The sequence below is a fragment of the Impatiens glandulifera genome, chromosome 4, assembly GCF_907164915.1.
Source record: "Impatiens glandulifera chromosome 4, dImpGla2.1, whole genome shotgun sequence".
Classification (NCBI taxonomy): Eukaryota; Viridiplantae; Streptophyta; class Magnoliopsida; order Ericales; family Balsaminaceae; genus Impatiens; species Impatiens glandulifera.
In genome coordinates, this window is record NC_061865.1 from 59904655 (window position 1) to 59921180 (window position 16526).

The following is a 16526-nucleotide window of genomic DNA, read 5'->3' on the forward strand; positions in this document are numbered from 1 at the left end:
AAGAAAAAATGGGAAAAAAGATATGTGATGTAAGATGTATATCCTCGATAATGCGTTGTAAGTCATCTTAAAATGAAAAAATGGTAATGAAACGTAAGTTGTTTACTACAAGTAGCGCATTCTAAATCATTCAAAAAGTAAAGAAAAAAGAAACATAGCACACTATGGGTATTCCGAAAAAAAGAAAGAATATCCCTAGTTCACATTAGGGGCATTTTCAAAATAAAATCGACGCGTTTGCACATTGAACTACGATTTAACCTAATTCCTTTCTCAATATGATACATAGACATCATTGTTTAGAGGCCCGATTGTAACCATTCATTTTCCAAAAAAACAATATGAGGAGAGGTCGCCACGATCCCTCTCTCAAAAAAAGTAAGACAAGAAAGTAAAATAAAATCGGATATTAGAAAACAAGTATGAGTCGAGATAATAGTGTCCCTTTGATAATCGTTTAAAAAGAACTCGATAATTTTCTCGACGGTTCGAACAAAGAATATTTGATTGCATCGTTTCGTGTACTCGCAACTAATTCTTGAAAAAGGAAAAAATAAAGAAAATAGAAGTTCGTGAAAAAAAATCAAAGACTAAGCTCAAACCACATGAATAAAGAACATTGTTTCACTCCCTAAAAGAAAAAATATTTTTAAAAAAAATTGGAAGATGACTAGAAACTTGATGCTTGAAAAAAATAATATTAGGTGAGCCGAAGTAGTCATCAATGTTGATGCATTGAAATCACCACTACGTGTTCATCTAGACTATTGTCTTTATTTCCCAAAAGAGAGAACACAAGTGTATCGATTCTGTCAGATATACTCATGCTGCTAAAAAACAAAAAACAAAGAGCTCCCCTCATGGTTGAGATATTGAAATCACCACATATTTCTCACCCAAACTCTTGTTTTGATTGCTAAAATCAAGAATATACGTGTACCGATTCTATCGGATATGCTGAGTTGCCAAAAATATATAATAATACTCAAAGTGGACGAGACATTGAAATCACCACTCGATGTTATTGAGACCCACGTCTTGATTTGTCTCAAACTAACACGATTTTACCAATTCGGTTAGATTTTACCCTAATTATAATAAAAGCTCTCTCAAGTCGAGAATGACGAAGAATCTCTCCAATACAAAACATATTTAATTAAGAAAGCGGGATGAAATTCCAATACACTCGAAATGAGACTCCGTACATGTTTTGATCCAGAATCCTTTTAAAATGAGAGAGATGAAGGCACGTTTTAAATTGCAATAAAAAAGAAACAAATAGGTGAAAACCCTAAAAAAGTGTTAAGGCATTTTCCAAAAATAAAAAAAATAGAAAGTCAAGAACTAGGAGCATTTCCAAAAAAATAGAGAATTAGTCTTAAAAAAAAAAGAAACCCTCCAAAGTCATTCACCAGGGGCATTTTCATAAAAATAAAGCATCTACATTTTCAAATAAAAAGAGAAACCAAAATCATGATAGAAAATGTTTCTACATAAAAAGTAATCACGACCTGAAAGTTGAAAAATTGAAAAAAAATGATGAAATAATTTGAGACAATCTCTTTAGGATTATACCTTTTAGGTTCCATATTTCTAGGGCTTTTTGAAATGTGTACGCCAAATAAATATTTAAATATATATTTTGCACAGAAGTGCCACACCGATGCATGAATCAATTGAAAAAATTATGTAGTAAGTTATTTATTGTGCAAATGACGCAACCTAAACCACTTTTGTGTGATCATGCGTCTAGCTCCCAGAACTACACTTCATAAGATCAATAAAAATTTTCAGACGTTAATCTACCAAGATGACGCAAACCTCTAGCTATCTCACGAATTCTATCAAGTAATCAAACTAGTTTGACACGTACACTCAGACTAATTAGACACACATTCAAGACTAGGATCGTGAGGTTAAAATGATGCAATCGCCTACTTGAGGAAGGGTGCCAACCCTTTGGTTATCTACGTAGCTGGTTTACAGACTACAATAGCGTAATATTAATATATTTAGTTTTCCACTCGATTCGAGAAACGATGAAAACCCCATTGTCTATTTCACGCAGCTGGTATACGAACTATAGTGGCGTGAAATTAATGTAAGTATAAGACGTCCACCCGCATAAGAACACAAACTCTTTAGTTATCTCGCAATATTGGTCCTCAGACTATAATAGCTTGAGATCAATACATTGTGTTCATCAATACATAGGATAATGAAAATATTTTGGCTATCTCACATAGCTGGTCTCCGGACTGTAATAACTTGATATTAATAAATCGTTTCCTCAGTTCGAGAGATGACGTGAATCTCGTGCAACGTTTCGTAATATCATGATATCAATGCTCGAATGAGATACTTGCGTCACCACTTAACATATTGAAATGATTTATACGCCAATCCAATAATATTTCACATATGAAGAAGGCAAACATCTTTCAAGATTTAAACCCTTTGACAATGCAACCAACGAGCGCCAAAATCGGGGTATCATCGATCATGTGATCGTCGTGTTTTATCTTTCAATCATTTTAATTATTTTCTAAATAGATAAAAACGAGTCTAAGTAGGATTATAAATCAAGTTGTTTGCAAATGTGGTGTCTATGGTGTTAAACTTGGACATGCGTTTCTAAAACTCGACCATAATTTTTAAGCTTTTTTCAAGTGGGACAGTATTTAATATCCAACATTTTACACCCATTTTATAATTTAAATTTGAACTATTTTATCAAAATAAACTAGGTAAATGAATCAAACAAGTTAAAAATGGATTTGAAATAAATTATATATATTTTAATTATTTTTTTTTTTATGTGTTTTACAGGTAAAATAAAAAAGAAGAAGACTGAACACACCAAACAAGGTCTAGGCGCAACAACACCCAGACCCCAAATTGCCAAATCAAATAAGGCCTAGACGTGTCAAGCGTCCAGACCCAACAAAAACCCTTCCCAAAATGATCAGGCATGAGCGTGCATTTGCCCAGACCTTCCTCTAGCGATCCAAGAGAGTGAAAAAACTTGAGAGTTTCTTCCTTTGGCGATTCTAGGCAGAGAGGCGACGAAGAACCCTCGAGGCAAGACCAACAAACGATCAATTCATCCACACGACCGAAGGGCCACAAAGAGAATCGCGCCTTTAATGCTATGTAAGAGTTTGTGTTTTCCATACATGGTGTTGTCAAAAGCTTCACACCTGTTGTCAATGAAACCGTTCCAATCGAGTTTTTCTCAAGGCGGTAACGCGAAACTAGGAACCATACCATACTTTTGACCGATGCGTTTTGGGAATGTTTTATGAGGAAAACCTTAAAGTAGGATTGACCTCTACTAGGTTGGGTCAGGGGTAAAACAATTTCGACCAACATGAGAGATTCGCTCAACTTACAAAAAGGAGATCAGAAAAGCACACTAACACATCTTTTTTAGATACCGGACATGGGAGATTTCGGTGGACAACTCTACACAAGTGAAGGAAAGGTGATTCCTATCCGAAGCCCTTAGAAGAAAAACTCCTAAAGACGTTTGTAAATGTTGTGTTGTAAAATCTATTGGTGTGTATGGTTATGCTGTAAAATTGAAAAAGACGGGAATATTTGTTTTCGAACTTTCGTCACTTGTTTGAAAGTATTATGAGTTTTTTTTAATGGTTTAGATTTGAGACCAATGATATAGAAAAATATCCTAATAACAGAATGATAAAAAACTAAACATATATTTATGTTTTGATTTATCTTTAGACAGATGCCTTATGATTGAATAAATAAATAAATAAATAAATTGTAAAATAATATTATTTTAAATGGTTAAAAGTTTAGAGTAAATTCATATGACATATGACATGCACATGAGACATTGTCGCTGTAACCATTTCTTGCGTGTAACCAAATTTTGAACCAAAAATATAATCTATAAATAGCGTTTGAATACGTGAAATATTTTTTTTATAATCTCTCGAGTAGTAAATTATGTGACGATTCTAAAAAGTCAAAGTTAGTGTAAATCGACATTTTTAAATACACTCTAGTCAATCCTATCATTTTGGTTACTTGTCTCACTCGAGAGAAATGTGAGTTTTGGATGCGATTATCGAGTGATAAAAAATTCTTGGGAATAATTGATTTTTGGCGTTACAATTTGGATCAAGTTACTATTTTTTTTTTTCAATTTTTTATAAGAAATACAATTAATTTTTATGAAAAAGGAATTTTATAATAATTTTTTTTATATTAAATTACTATTTTTTATAACTTTTTATAATATATATAATCTTTTGATTTAAAGATTTATATAAAACTTTCTTTAAGTGAAAATAATAACAAAAAAATAAATATTTAAAATAAACATCAAATAATAAATATTTTATCCTTATCTTAGAGATGACTAATGTATTCTAACTTGAGATAAATATTTATTAATAAGTTTAATTCTTTAACTATGGTTAAATCTTAACAAAGGGGGACCCATCCCCTCTCCTATTTAAAACCACCGAGAAAGAGAAAATTAGAGTTTGAAAGACAACCCACGGATCAAATTAAGGAAGAAGAAACATGTCACAAAGTCTTCTCTCTGCTCTGCCGGCGACAGTTCCAAGTTCATCTTCCACGGCAAAGTGGTTGATCGGTGACCGCCGTTCTTTTGGAAATCCCAATCCGTCTTTACCTCCTCGCCACATCCCGCCGCCGCTATCCCGGAAAGTTCTCCGGCCCTTTCTTCCTCAAGTCTTCTGTAGTAACAATCTAGCTTTAGAATTCAAGAGTGGTCAAAGGTACTTGTACTTTCTTCCTAAATTAATTAATTAGCTTTCGTTTTTTTCTTCTGCAATTTACCTGAATGAAAGGGTTTTCAGTATGCGTGGGTTCCATGAAATTGAGCTACAAGTGCGAGACTACGAACTCGATCAATTTGGTGTCGTAAACAATTCCGTGTATTCAAGTTATTGTCAACATGGTAAATATCATTGTTCAGTCAATCCAATTAAATATTGCTGTGTTTTCATGTATATAATATAAATTCTCTGCCATTCCCTACTTCTAAAGGACAAAAAGAATTGATGGGACTGATAGGAATAAACGCAGTTGACGTTGTTAGTTCAGGCGAGGCCCTAGCCTTGTCTGAGATGACACTAAAATTCCTCAATCCACTAAGAGTAAGACCTACTATATATGATGTTTTTTTTTTAATTGAATACTAATCTAAACGACCCTCAATCAATATGTTATCTAGAGTGGAGACAGGTTTGTTACGAAGGTGAGAATATCGAATTCATCAGCAGACAGATTCTACTTTGAATACTACATCTTCAAGTTGCCAGATTATGAGGTTTAATTTGTTCTAGGCATGTTTGTTGATTAAAATCTTTTGTTCTGCAACATGAATCATGCTTAATTTGTTTCTTTTCTTTGTAAAACAAAAGCCTATTCTTGAAGCCAAATCGTCTGGAGTTTGGCTTGACAAGAACCATCGCCCTGTTCGATTACCAGCAGATTTGAGGTCCAAATTTGTCAAGTTTATTCGAGAAGAGGATAAATCCAACTAAATCTATAAAGAGCAGGAGAAGGATTTGAAAAATTAGAGTTCGGTGAGTTTTAATATATATATATATATTAAAATGATACGAACTTTACGATATTTTAAAATATAAAACTCTATCTTTAATAAAATTATCACTGATATCTTTAATTAAATTTTGTTTAATAAAGTGTCAAACAATGGAAAAAAGAATAATTCTCAATTTTATTGCGAACTTTCATCTTCAAAGTTTTTATTGTTAAAAATGTTCGTTGAATAACGGTAAAAATATGTAATATTAAAAAAAAATTAATATAGTCAACATAAAATAAAATTTTGATAACTATAAAAACCTTCAAGTTCTGCCTCACAATAATATCTTGATTCGTGAAAGTTTGATGATAAGATTTTGTTGCAAGCTTGTAAATATTATCATATTGAATGAATTTTTTGTTCCAAAAATGTAGTAAGAAAAAAGGTTTAATTTAATTTTTGCAATTTTTTTTTATTAAAGGAGAGAGCTAACATGACACCCCCACAGTTATGGATGACAACGAATACTCTACCCCTACGGGTAGTTAAATACCCATCCCCGAACCCGATTTTTATTTCACTATCCGACCCCGAACCCGACGGGTATCTCTACTTCTATCCTCATCCCCGATTTGTCGAGTTCCCGATCCCCGACGGGTACCACATTACCCGATTAAAAATTATAAATATTGAATAAAAGAAACACAAATTTAATAAATAATTTTAAAATTAATAATATAAAAATGATAAAAATACAAATAAAAACATTACTTACCTATATTTTTTTTTATAGATCTTAAAAAAGATAAACTAGAGTATAGAAAAATGATAATGAAATTGAAAAAAAAAATTAGAGATTCAACATGAAGAACATGAGAGAATAAATATTTTGCTTTTAAAATAAAAATTGAAGTTTAAATATTAAAATAAAGAAATGTTCTTTTTGAGAATATCAAAAATTGAATGTTGGAGTGTATTATTAATTATGACGATGTGGATAAGAGAAGGTGTGGGTTGACGCTGCTGTGTTCAGGCTCGAGAGGTTTGTTGAGGAGGAACTATCTTTTGATTCACTCAACCATTTGAAGTGAACTATCATTGAAAAAATCTTTGAGTTAGATTTCCAAAGACACCAAGTAGTGCCCATGGCTCGACCTACAGTCCACAACAGGTTTCCTGTAAGCCAACGTGTCCAATTCAGGGTCAATAACATTCTATCGGAAAATACATGGACATGCAACTTGTCTTGACATTGATGAGAAACATGAGAGTTGTAGCTAACTGGATGACCTTTCCATCAAGCCCAAGCTTAGCTCTTGTCATGGCCTGATTCGTCCAGGGTAGCTCGACAAAAGTTTTGTTTTCATAAAATGGCTGGAAACAAATTCTAAAAAAGACTAAATTTGAAAAATCACAACTTGGACTATAAGGCATGGAACTGAGTGATTAAAACTTGACTTGTTACCTACACATGCCACTTCACCAAAACTCATCCTAAGGCCCAAGTGACCACCCAACTGACTTGTTGAGCCGTTACCCAATGTAATCGGCTTATCTAATGCCTGGTTTGTTGTCGATTGTTGAGACTTTTTAATTTAGAATATATATATATATTATAAGATGTGTTTAGTTTTGTCATAAATATAATATGAATGAATTTAAATTTATTAGTAAGTAAACGTCCCATGCATAAGAAAAATAAAATAAAATAATATATATTAATTTTTTTTATTCATTCAAATATTTTCCTTTTCTTCTTATTTTTATTTTATTTTGATACTTGACTTTTTGACTTTTTGTAACCTTGTAACCTTGGAAATCTTTTATTTTGGAAAAGTTAGAGATTCAAAATTTTTTATATTTTTTTATTCTCGATTGGTGTGTTAAGAATATTTTTTAATAAAAAATTATTTTAAAAGATTTATAAGAATATATTTTTACATTTTAAAATTAATTAAAACATTAACTTTTATGATCAAATTTAAATAATCTATTATAATTTGAATAAAAAAAATCTGTATTTTAAATTAATTATTTTAAATTAATTATTTTAAATTAATTTAAAAGATTATTTTTTTGGAAAAAGTTAAAAGATTATTAATTTGATGAAAAAATCGCCAATTAATTTTTAATTTTAATATCAATAAAATATTTTTTATACGTATATAAATGTATATTTGATTAGAGATTATTTTAAGTTCGATGTTTGGTATGCCCGGGAAAGGATTTTCGCACTATATCCTCCGTACAGGTTAAATAATAGTCTTTACTTTATAAAATCTTAACTTTTGAAAATTTAGTTTTATTACGTTTTACTTAATTAATTATTCTTCAAGTTCTAAACATGCACATGTTTTTTCATGCATATAAAATTATGAAATAATATTTAAATGCTGGTATCTGTGATTGATGTCAATGATTATTGAGAAAGTTACCTGAAAAGATTAATTTAAGGCATTAAAATTTAAAAATAAATCCAAATAGGCCTTTATTAAAATAATTTTATAAGAATATTCTAAAAATATTTTGAAATTAATTTTCACTTTTTTAGATATTTAGAAAATGGTTTGGGACTTTTAAGTTTAAAAAAGAATTAAACTAAAATTCCAACCAAACAAACCCCGACCGGTCCTTTCGATCGAGGGTGCTGATTCCTCGGTCGTAGGCTAAAATCCCTCGGTCTTGGGCATTAGACTCTCGATCGAGTGTGTGGGATCCTCAATCGAGGCTAAGACCTCTCGGTCGGATGCGGGGAGTTCTCGATCGAGGTGCGGGGAGCTCTCGGTCGGGTGCAAGGGAGCTCTTGGTCGAGGCTAAGATCTATTGGTTGGATGCGAGGAGCTCTTAGTCGAGGTGCGGGGAGTTCTCGGTCGAGGTTAGAAATCCTCGATCAAGTGTAGGGGAGTTCTAGGTCGGGGCTAGAAATGATCAGTCAAAAACTAGGTCGAACTTGTTTTCTCAATCGAAAATCAAGCATATGATAAAAATGGTCGGGTGCGAGGTTTCTCAGTCGGGTGTAAGGGAAGTTTCAATTTTCTCGATTAGAAATCGAACTCAAGTGGAACCCTCGGTCGGACGTCAAAAAAATCAAAATGCAGGTTCATCTAGTCCAAAGGCATGTGCAACTTCGTCTAGTCCCAATGATAATTTATAATATCATCTTGATGCATCATTCGATTGTGATGATGTCCTATTCGAATCAAACGGGTTTCAAGAAAAAAACTAGGATTTTGATTTTTAGGGTTTAATAGAGTGTGAGGAGTTTGCCAATAGCTTTCTTATATCTCATAAGATCAAAATAGACAAAAAAACATGAACATTAGGTGTTCATTTTAACCAATTCAAGAACTGAATTTTTTTTTTTTTATAAAAAATTTAATTTTTGATCAAACATGATTGAGATTGCTTGGAATTAGTTTGGATATTCTCTTAACATCCTTAGAAACGTGTTGGTAAGGTTTTTGGGTCATTGTTCTTGAGTTATAACTAAAGAATAGAAACCTCATTTTGAAAATTTTAAAAATCAAATTTGGGTACCTTTGATTTAGATTGATTGATTCAAATTAGTTTCGACAGAAAGCTTGTAAATGATCTTAGGATCCTTTCTCAATAAAGAAATTGAACTCACAAACAATATATAAAACTGGTCGAACTAAAATATGAAAATTTGAATTTGAATTCATAAGTTAAATTACAACATGATTGGAAGCTTATAGTGAGTTGGAGAACACTCCTGAACTCTTTTAGCATCTTTGTGATTACCTAGAATCGAGTCTTTGAGCTTTATACAAAGTTTCAAAATTTTCAAGAAAAAACTTGAAAATGATGGATTTCGTATGGAGTGGATTGAGGGCTTGAGATTCTGATCATTTTCTTCGGTTTTCTTAAGGGGTATTTATAGTCTCTTTAGGTCGGTTGATCAATCAAGTGGATCGAATTTCAAACAAAATGCCATGAATGACTTTTGTCTATTCTTCATCTAACTTGATTGTCCATGCGATGATGAAGCGTATGATCACTATGTTGGGTATCATTTCAGCTTTTGAATCAGCCAATTTTGTTGAGTATCGGAAGAGTTCCACTTTTGAATTTCGTTCGAGGAGTTCGTCGCGAGGAAGAAGAAAAACCAGAGAAAAAACGACGGCGTTTGCTTCTTCCGTGTTTGAACGTTGAGGGGGTCTTGAAACAATGTAATTTCTGGCCAAAGCGCGAATGCTTGGGCGTTCCGTCCGCGTTCCATAAGTGATGCACACTTCGTGTACGTTTTGACTAACGACGTTGAGACGCGCGTTAGTCGATCCACTTTTTCGCGGACACGTCTTTTTTTTGTTGCAGTAGGCGACGCGACCAATTGTTGGGCGTTGGATGAGATTTCAGCGCTCATCCAATGGCTGTGAAGTTTGCTGTACTAGTTTCTTTTAATTCCTCTGCAATGGATCACAATCCTTTTTCAGCCTTAGGGCTTGTTTGAAATTGATTTTTCTTTATATTTTAGCTTTATTTTCAGCATACAAAATCTTTTAAATAGACATAATATTTATTTTTCCTATTTATTTTATTTTATATATTTTTTAGGGGTTTATAAATAATTAATTTAGGATAAAAACAGATAAAATCTTTATCCTAAATTATTTATTTTAATTTCTTTTGACCTCTTAAAATTAATTTGAGATAAAATGAATACAACATTTATCTCAAATTATTTTATTTATCTTTCTTAGCCTTTATTTTAATTAATTGAGATTTAATTACTACAATCATTATTCCAATTAATTATTTAATCATGTTTTAACCTTAATTTTAATTATCTTAAATTTATTTATTTAAAATAATTATTTTAATATTTATAAATTATGTAGGTAAAATTTTAGTGTTTACAAAGTACCTCTTTCGAATCGAGTTTGATTACAACAAACTGGTTTTTGAAAACTTAGGTTCAAGTATGACATTTAACACTATGTTTTTCCATCCAATTTATATTTTTGCCTAATGGTAATGAAAATATAGAACCTAGAGGATGCTAGTGTTTTCTTTGTGTTGCCGAGTATAGCATTTTGTCGATGTTTTCCTGAGAATCCATCTATAGTTTTTTTTATCTTTCTTTGGTAATTAACCTAACAATAATTAATTATTTTTTTTTATCAAAAGTGGTCTTGATCTTTGGATCATTTTTAGAGATCTTAACAATGTATCCACGAAGTTTATAGGATGATGGTATAAGAATGATCATAAATATTGCTGAGAATAAACTTTTATCTTGATTTCGACGTGAATATCAATAGATTATTCGTGTTAGATGCACTTTTTTACTATCGGCCGATAATATTTGGTTAATGTTTGTTGGGATGAAATGATCATAGTTAATGTCATAGACAAGACATAAATGGACATTAAAGTTGATAAACTTATTCATACGAGTTACTTAATAAGTAATGTACGAAATGATCGTAGTACTATCAACATATATGTTTAATTTTTACGTGAGTGTCAATAAATTATTCACGGGAGTTACTAACAAGTAACGTTTAGAGCGATCGTGTATAAATGATTGATGTACTATCAACATATAAGTTTAATTTGAACGTGAAAGTTGGTAGGCTTTTCCATGCAAGTTACAAACCAGGATTATTTTGAGTAATCATGTCTAAATGATCATTGTATTATTAACATATATGTTTAATTTTGGCGTGAATGTTAATAAACTATTCACAAGAGTTACAAACTAATAACGTTCAAAGCGATCATTTTTAAATGATCGAGGTTCTATCAACATATATGTTTTATTTGACTGTGAAGGTTGACGAACTTATCACGAAAGTTACTAACAAGTAACATGTAGTGCGATAGCGACAATAAGATGTGGATATCCCTAACCTCTTTGAGAGGTCTTGGGTTCGAGTCTGTCAAGCACCAAATTCTACGCCTAATTAAATGATTAAGTGTATTTGCATCGTTAATACTTTTTTCTCGTACAACAAATTCGAAAATACTTTATTTATTTATTTATTTATTAAAAAATACATATTATTAAAAAATAATTTATTATTATTGAGAAATGTCTTTTATTTACATTTTATTAAAAATGTTTTTTTATTCACTTTTATTTAAAAATATTTTAGCTAAGTCAAATAAATCTTTAGATCAAAATTATTATATTCATAAGATTAAGTTGAAAAAAATTAAATAAGTTAGATCCAAATATTTATTAAAAAAATATTTTTTATTTACTTTTTATAAAAAAATTATTGTTTTATTCCCTTTTATCTAAAAATACTTTATCTAAGTCAAATAAATTTTTAGATCAAAATTAATTATATTTATTATAAAAATTGATAAAAAATTAAATAACTTGAATTAAAAATTTATTAAAAAACATTTCTTTCATCCACTCCTCACTTAAAAACTTAAAAAGGAAAATTCGAGGAAATGACCCAACTGATAGGGGGAATAACCGATTGTGTGGGTGTATAATTGAAATAGCGCTGATGATCATCTTTTTTTTAAATGACAATTGTACTCTTGCGTAACGTAACTCTAGTTGCGTGATGCAACCGGATTTTTTTTAAATTTTTTTTTTAATTTTTTTTTTCAATTTTTTTTTTCGTCTAGCGATTGCGTGACGCAACTGGGGTTGCATGACGCGATTGAGTGACGCAACTGGAATTGCGTGACGCGATTGCGTAACGCAACTGGTGCATTTTCGTCCAAAAAAAATTCATAATTAAATTTTTTTGAAAAATAAAAAAATAAAAATTTGCGTAACGCAACATGAGGTTGCGTGACGCAATTGTGGCATTTTCGTCCAAAAACAGTAAAAGGAGTCACCAGCGCTTTCTTTTTTATCCTCTGTACTTTCCGCATTTCAGGGTCATCTCCTCAAATTTTCCCTTAAAAAAAGTTTTATATAAATCAATTATTTTTTTTTTTATTTTTTTTAAAAAATCAATATTTTAATTTTTTATTAAAATTACTTTTATACATTAATTTTTATCTTAAAAAAGTTTTCATTAAAGTTAATGAAATTTTTGTATCAAATACAAACAAAATAATTTTAATATTTTGTTTGATAATTTAAAAATGTAATATAGTAACGATGATTGTGATAAAATATTATTTTTTTAATTAATTTGATAGTCTAATTAGAACATTTTTTTTCAATTCCTAAGAAGCCCAATTTGGAAAGGGATTTGAAAATGATTATTTTGTTGATGAGATTAAATTAGATTATCTAATCCACTAAAACCATCTCTAATCAAACCTAAACTCATACTCAAATCCTCTTTTTCCCTCCAACTGTACCAATACTTAAACCCAAAATTATTTTTCCCTATTTTCTCTCTCTAAAAAACTCATATTTGCATTTGTACTTTAACTAATCTCATTTTTTTAAATTTAATCTCTAGACTAATTTAGGTACCATTTATAAATTAAACTTATTATATAATTTATTATTTTAATTTATTTATATAATTTATTTATGTAAAATAAATTCATTTATATAATATTTTTTATATAACATAAATTTATAATAATGTTTAAAAAAATTATAATAATGTTAAAAAATTATAATAATAATAAAAAAATAATTTTAATAATTTAAAAAAATTATAATAATAAACAATATTTAATGATGTTTATTTTTTTTAATAATGTTTGTTTTATTATTATTTTGTACAATATTTTTTTTATAATGTTTATTTTGTGTTGTAATTTATTTTTTATTTAAATATAATTATAAATAATATAAATTATAAAATACAAAATATAATTATAAAAATTACAAAATACATTACCATAATAAACAAAATACGAATAATTTTTATTTTGAAAATTTATCTCTTTTTATATGTACGAATAATTTTTATTTTTATTTTAGGTGTATATTTTTTTAGTATGTGTAGTGTAATTTTTGAATTTTTATAATTAATTTATAATAAAATTTAAAATAATAAGTTAATATTAAAATATTTTGATATAATTTATAAAAATGTAAAATATATGAGGTGATATTAAAACTTATAAAAGTTGATGTATGAAAAATATTATAAGAATATTTTTTGAGTATGGGAACGAGTTTTTCGATTGTAGAAGAATTCCTGTTTGATATAATATCTATATCGAAATAGTTTGAAAAAATAGTTTTAGTTTAAGAGATAAAAGAAACCATTACTACCAAAGATAGAGATATCATACACCACAAAACATACATCTCCTTCCGTTTTATTTCAACATCCATAACACATGACATACAAAGTCTGATATCTTCCCTACACACAGCTTACAAACTCATGGTTGAGATCAATTCAAACAGAGAAATTTGTCTAAGCCCTAACGACGGCCTTGCAGACCAGAGGGTGTTCCATCTCCATGGAAAGCTTAAGAACCTCAGACAAATCAACAGCTTCATCCTCGACAGGCATCCATTTGAAGTTCTGAAGCATCTGTCCAAGCCATAGTTGAACAGTTGCCAAACCCAAGGCTTTCCCGGGACAAACCCTCCTTCCGGCGCCGAAGGGAGCCAACCTTAGATCAGAACCCATGATGCTAACTTCCTCCTCAACAAACCTCTCGGGCCTGAACACGGCGGCGTCAGCCCACACCTTCTCGTCGTGGGTTATAGCCCACATGTTGACCATGGCAGTAGTTCCGGCAGGGATAAAGTGACCGCCGGCGAGTTTGGTGTCGTGAATTGCCAGCCTTGCCCATGAGAGCAGAGGACCCGGAGGATGCATCCTGAGTGTCTCTTTGACAATAGCCTGGAGGTATGGTAGGTTTTGGATGTCCTGGTCGGTTATCGGTCGGTTTAGGGCGTCGATTTCGGCCTGAGCTTTGGATTGTATGTCGGGGTGAAGGACCATTCTTGCGAGAATCCATTCAAGGAGAATGGCAACTGTGTCTGTTCCTCTGAAAATCATTTCCTGAAATAAATAAATAAAGAGTCGTCAGTCAAGTCAGAGAGAGATTGAAATCTTGTTTACTCCATCATATCATATCATATGCTGCTGCTTATAATTAATGATTCTGATTCCAATGTCGACTTAATTTGGATACAGATTAAGAAGAAAAAAGAAGAATATATTACCCAAAGAACAGCAATCATGTCAGAGTCACTGAGCTTGTTCTCATTCTCCAAATCAAGCAAAACATCAACAAAATCACCGGAGCTTTCGACGTCGGTTACAGCACCGTCATCATTCATACGCTTCATCTTGTGATCATCAATGATCTTACCAACAAAAACATTGACCCTGTCAACCAAAGCCTTGCATCTCTTCCTCACACCTTGAAGATCCATCCAACCCAGAAGTGGGAAATGATCGCTCCAGTTAAAGATACCCAACAGTTCATAACCTTCGCTAACAAGGCTTTCAAGCTGAGCAGACTCGGCTCTGTTTTGATCAAACTCGTAAGATTTCCCAAACACGGTCATCATCACATTGTTTAACGATCCGAAATGCAAGATGCTTTTGATTCCAACACGACCATCTACAGCCATGGAACTCTTCACCTGATTAACCATCTTAAGCCCAGCCTCAGCGCGGAACTCACCCGCAGCGTTGATACGTCTGGGACTGAACAGATAAGTGGCCGAAATCCTTCTCAGATTTCTCCAGTACTCACCGAACGGAGCGAACCCCATCGCCCGGTGAAAAAGAAGCTCGTAAGCAGATTCTTTCACCGGACGGTCGGCGAAGGCGGAGCTACTCAGGATTTCTTTCGCCGTTTCGGGTTCCGACGAGATAATAAAACGGGTGAAACCGATCGAAAACGCCATGAGCTGGGTGGCCTTTAAGCTTTCGGACAGCTTAGCCAGGGCACGGTGAGTGAGAGAGCCGGTGAAAGTGAAAACAAGGCCTAGTAAAGGTAACCCGGATGGGCCAGGTATGGCGGAACCCTGCTGGGACCCTAGTCGGCTCTTGGAAAGAGCCCATGCTAGACCGCCGGGAGCTAGGAACAGAAACGAAACGGCGGCGAAGAGAGAAGCAAACAGGATGAAATCAAAGGTCAGTAGAGAAGTGTAACCGGCCAAGGGCCCGAACAGGGAGAGAATTTCAGGACTCATTATGGAAACTATGGAGAGAGAATTGTTAGGTGGTGCTGATGAGAGTGTGGAGAAAACGGCGGTTAAATAGGAGAGGGGATGGTCCCCCCTTTGTTAAGATTTAACCATAGTTAAAGAATTAAACTTATTACTTAAAATATTTATCTCAAGTTAAAATAGGTTAGTTATCTCTAAGATAAGGATAAAAGCTTTATTATTTGATTTTTATCTAAAATATTTATTTTTTTATTATTATTTTCACTTAAGAAAGTTTTATATAAATCTTTAAATCAAAAGATTATATATATATTATAAAAAGTTATAAAAAATAGTAATTTAATATTAAAAAAATTATTATAAAATTCCTTTTTCATCTACTTTTTCACTAACAAAAAATTATCTAAATCTAAAATATTTAAATCAAAATTAATTATGTATATTATAAAAAGTTGGAAAAACAATAGGAACTTAAATAAATATTTTTTTTGTTTAAAATATTTTATCTAAGTGAGATAAAACTTTAGATAAAAATTAATTATATTTATTATAAAAAAATAGAAAAAAAAATAGTTAATTATCAAATTGTAAAACCTCAAATCGATCCTTCCTGAGAATGTTTTCCTTACTTGATAATCGCTTCCGTAACTCACATGTCTCTCGTGTCTCAAGTGAGACGAGAACCAAAATATTAGAATTGACTAAAGTAAATTTAAAAACGTCGATTTAGACTAATTTAGACTTTTTTAAAATCGTCACAAAATTTACTACTCAAAGATTATGGGAAAAAAAATATTGAACGTGTTCAAATGAGATTTAGAGATTATATTATTGGTTCAAAGCTTGATTAGTTGTAAGAAATGACTATATCTCCGTGCATGTCACATTACAGTCTTTACTTTAAACTTTTGACCATTTAAGATAATATTAGTGTACATC

The 16526-nt window shown here is 31.3% G+C and overlaps 2 protein-coding genes across 2 annotated transcripts; one reads left to right on the forward strand and one right to left on the reverse strand.

The window, feature by feature from the left end:
• Nucleotides 1–4543: 4543 nt before the first annotated feature.
• Nucleotides 4544–5543, forward strand: LOC124935583 (acyl-acyl carrier protein thioesterase ATL3, chloroplastic-like). Its single transcript, XM_047476008.1, has 5 exons — nucleotides 4544–4772; nucleotides 4854–4954; nucleotides 5044–5153; nucleotides 5231–5326; nucleotides 5421–5543. Exons 1-5 carry the CDS (start codon nucleotides 4555–4557, stop codon nucleotides 5541–5543), a joined length of 648 nt encoding a protein of 215 aa, XP_047331964.1. The 5' UTR covers nucleotides 4544–4554.
• Nucleotides 5544–13853: 8310 nt separating this feature from the next.
• Nucleotides 13854–15621, reverse strand: LOC124936272 (cytochrome P450 78A5-like). Its single transcript, XM_047476755.1, has 2 exons — nucleotides 14631–15621; nucleotides 13854–14466 (listed from the first exon to the last, which is right to left on the reverse strand). The coding sequence occupies exons 1-2, from the start codon at nucleotides 15609–15611 to the stop codon at nucleotides 13870–13872; spliced, it is 1578 nt and encodes a 525-aa protein (XP_047332711.1). The 5' UTR covers nucleotides 15612–15621; the 3' UTR covers nucleotides 13854–13869.
• Between the last annotated feature and the right edge of the window lie 905 nt (nucleotides 15622–16526).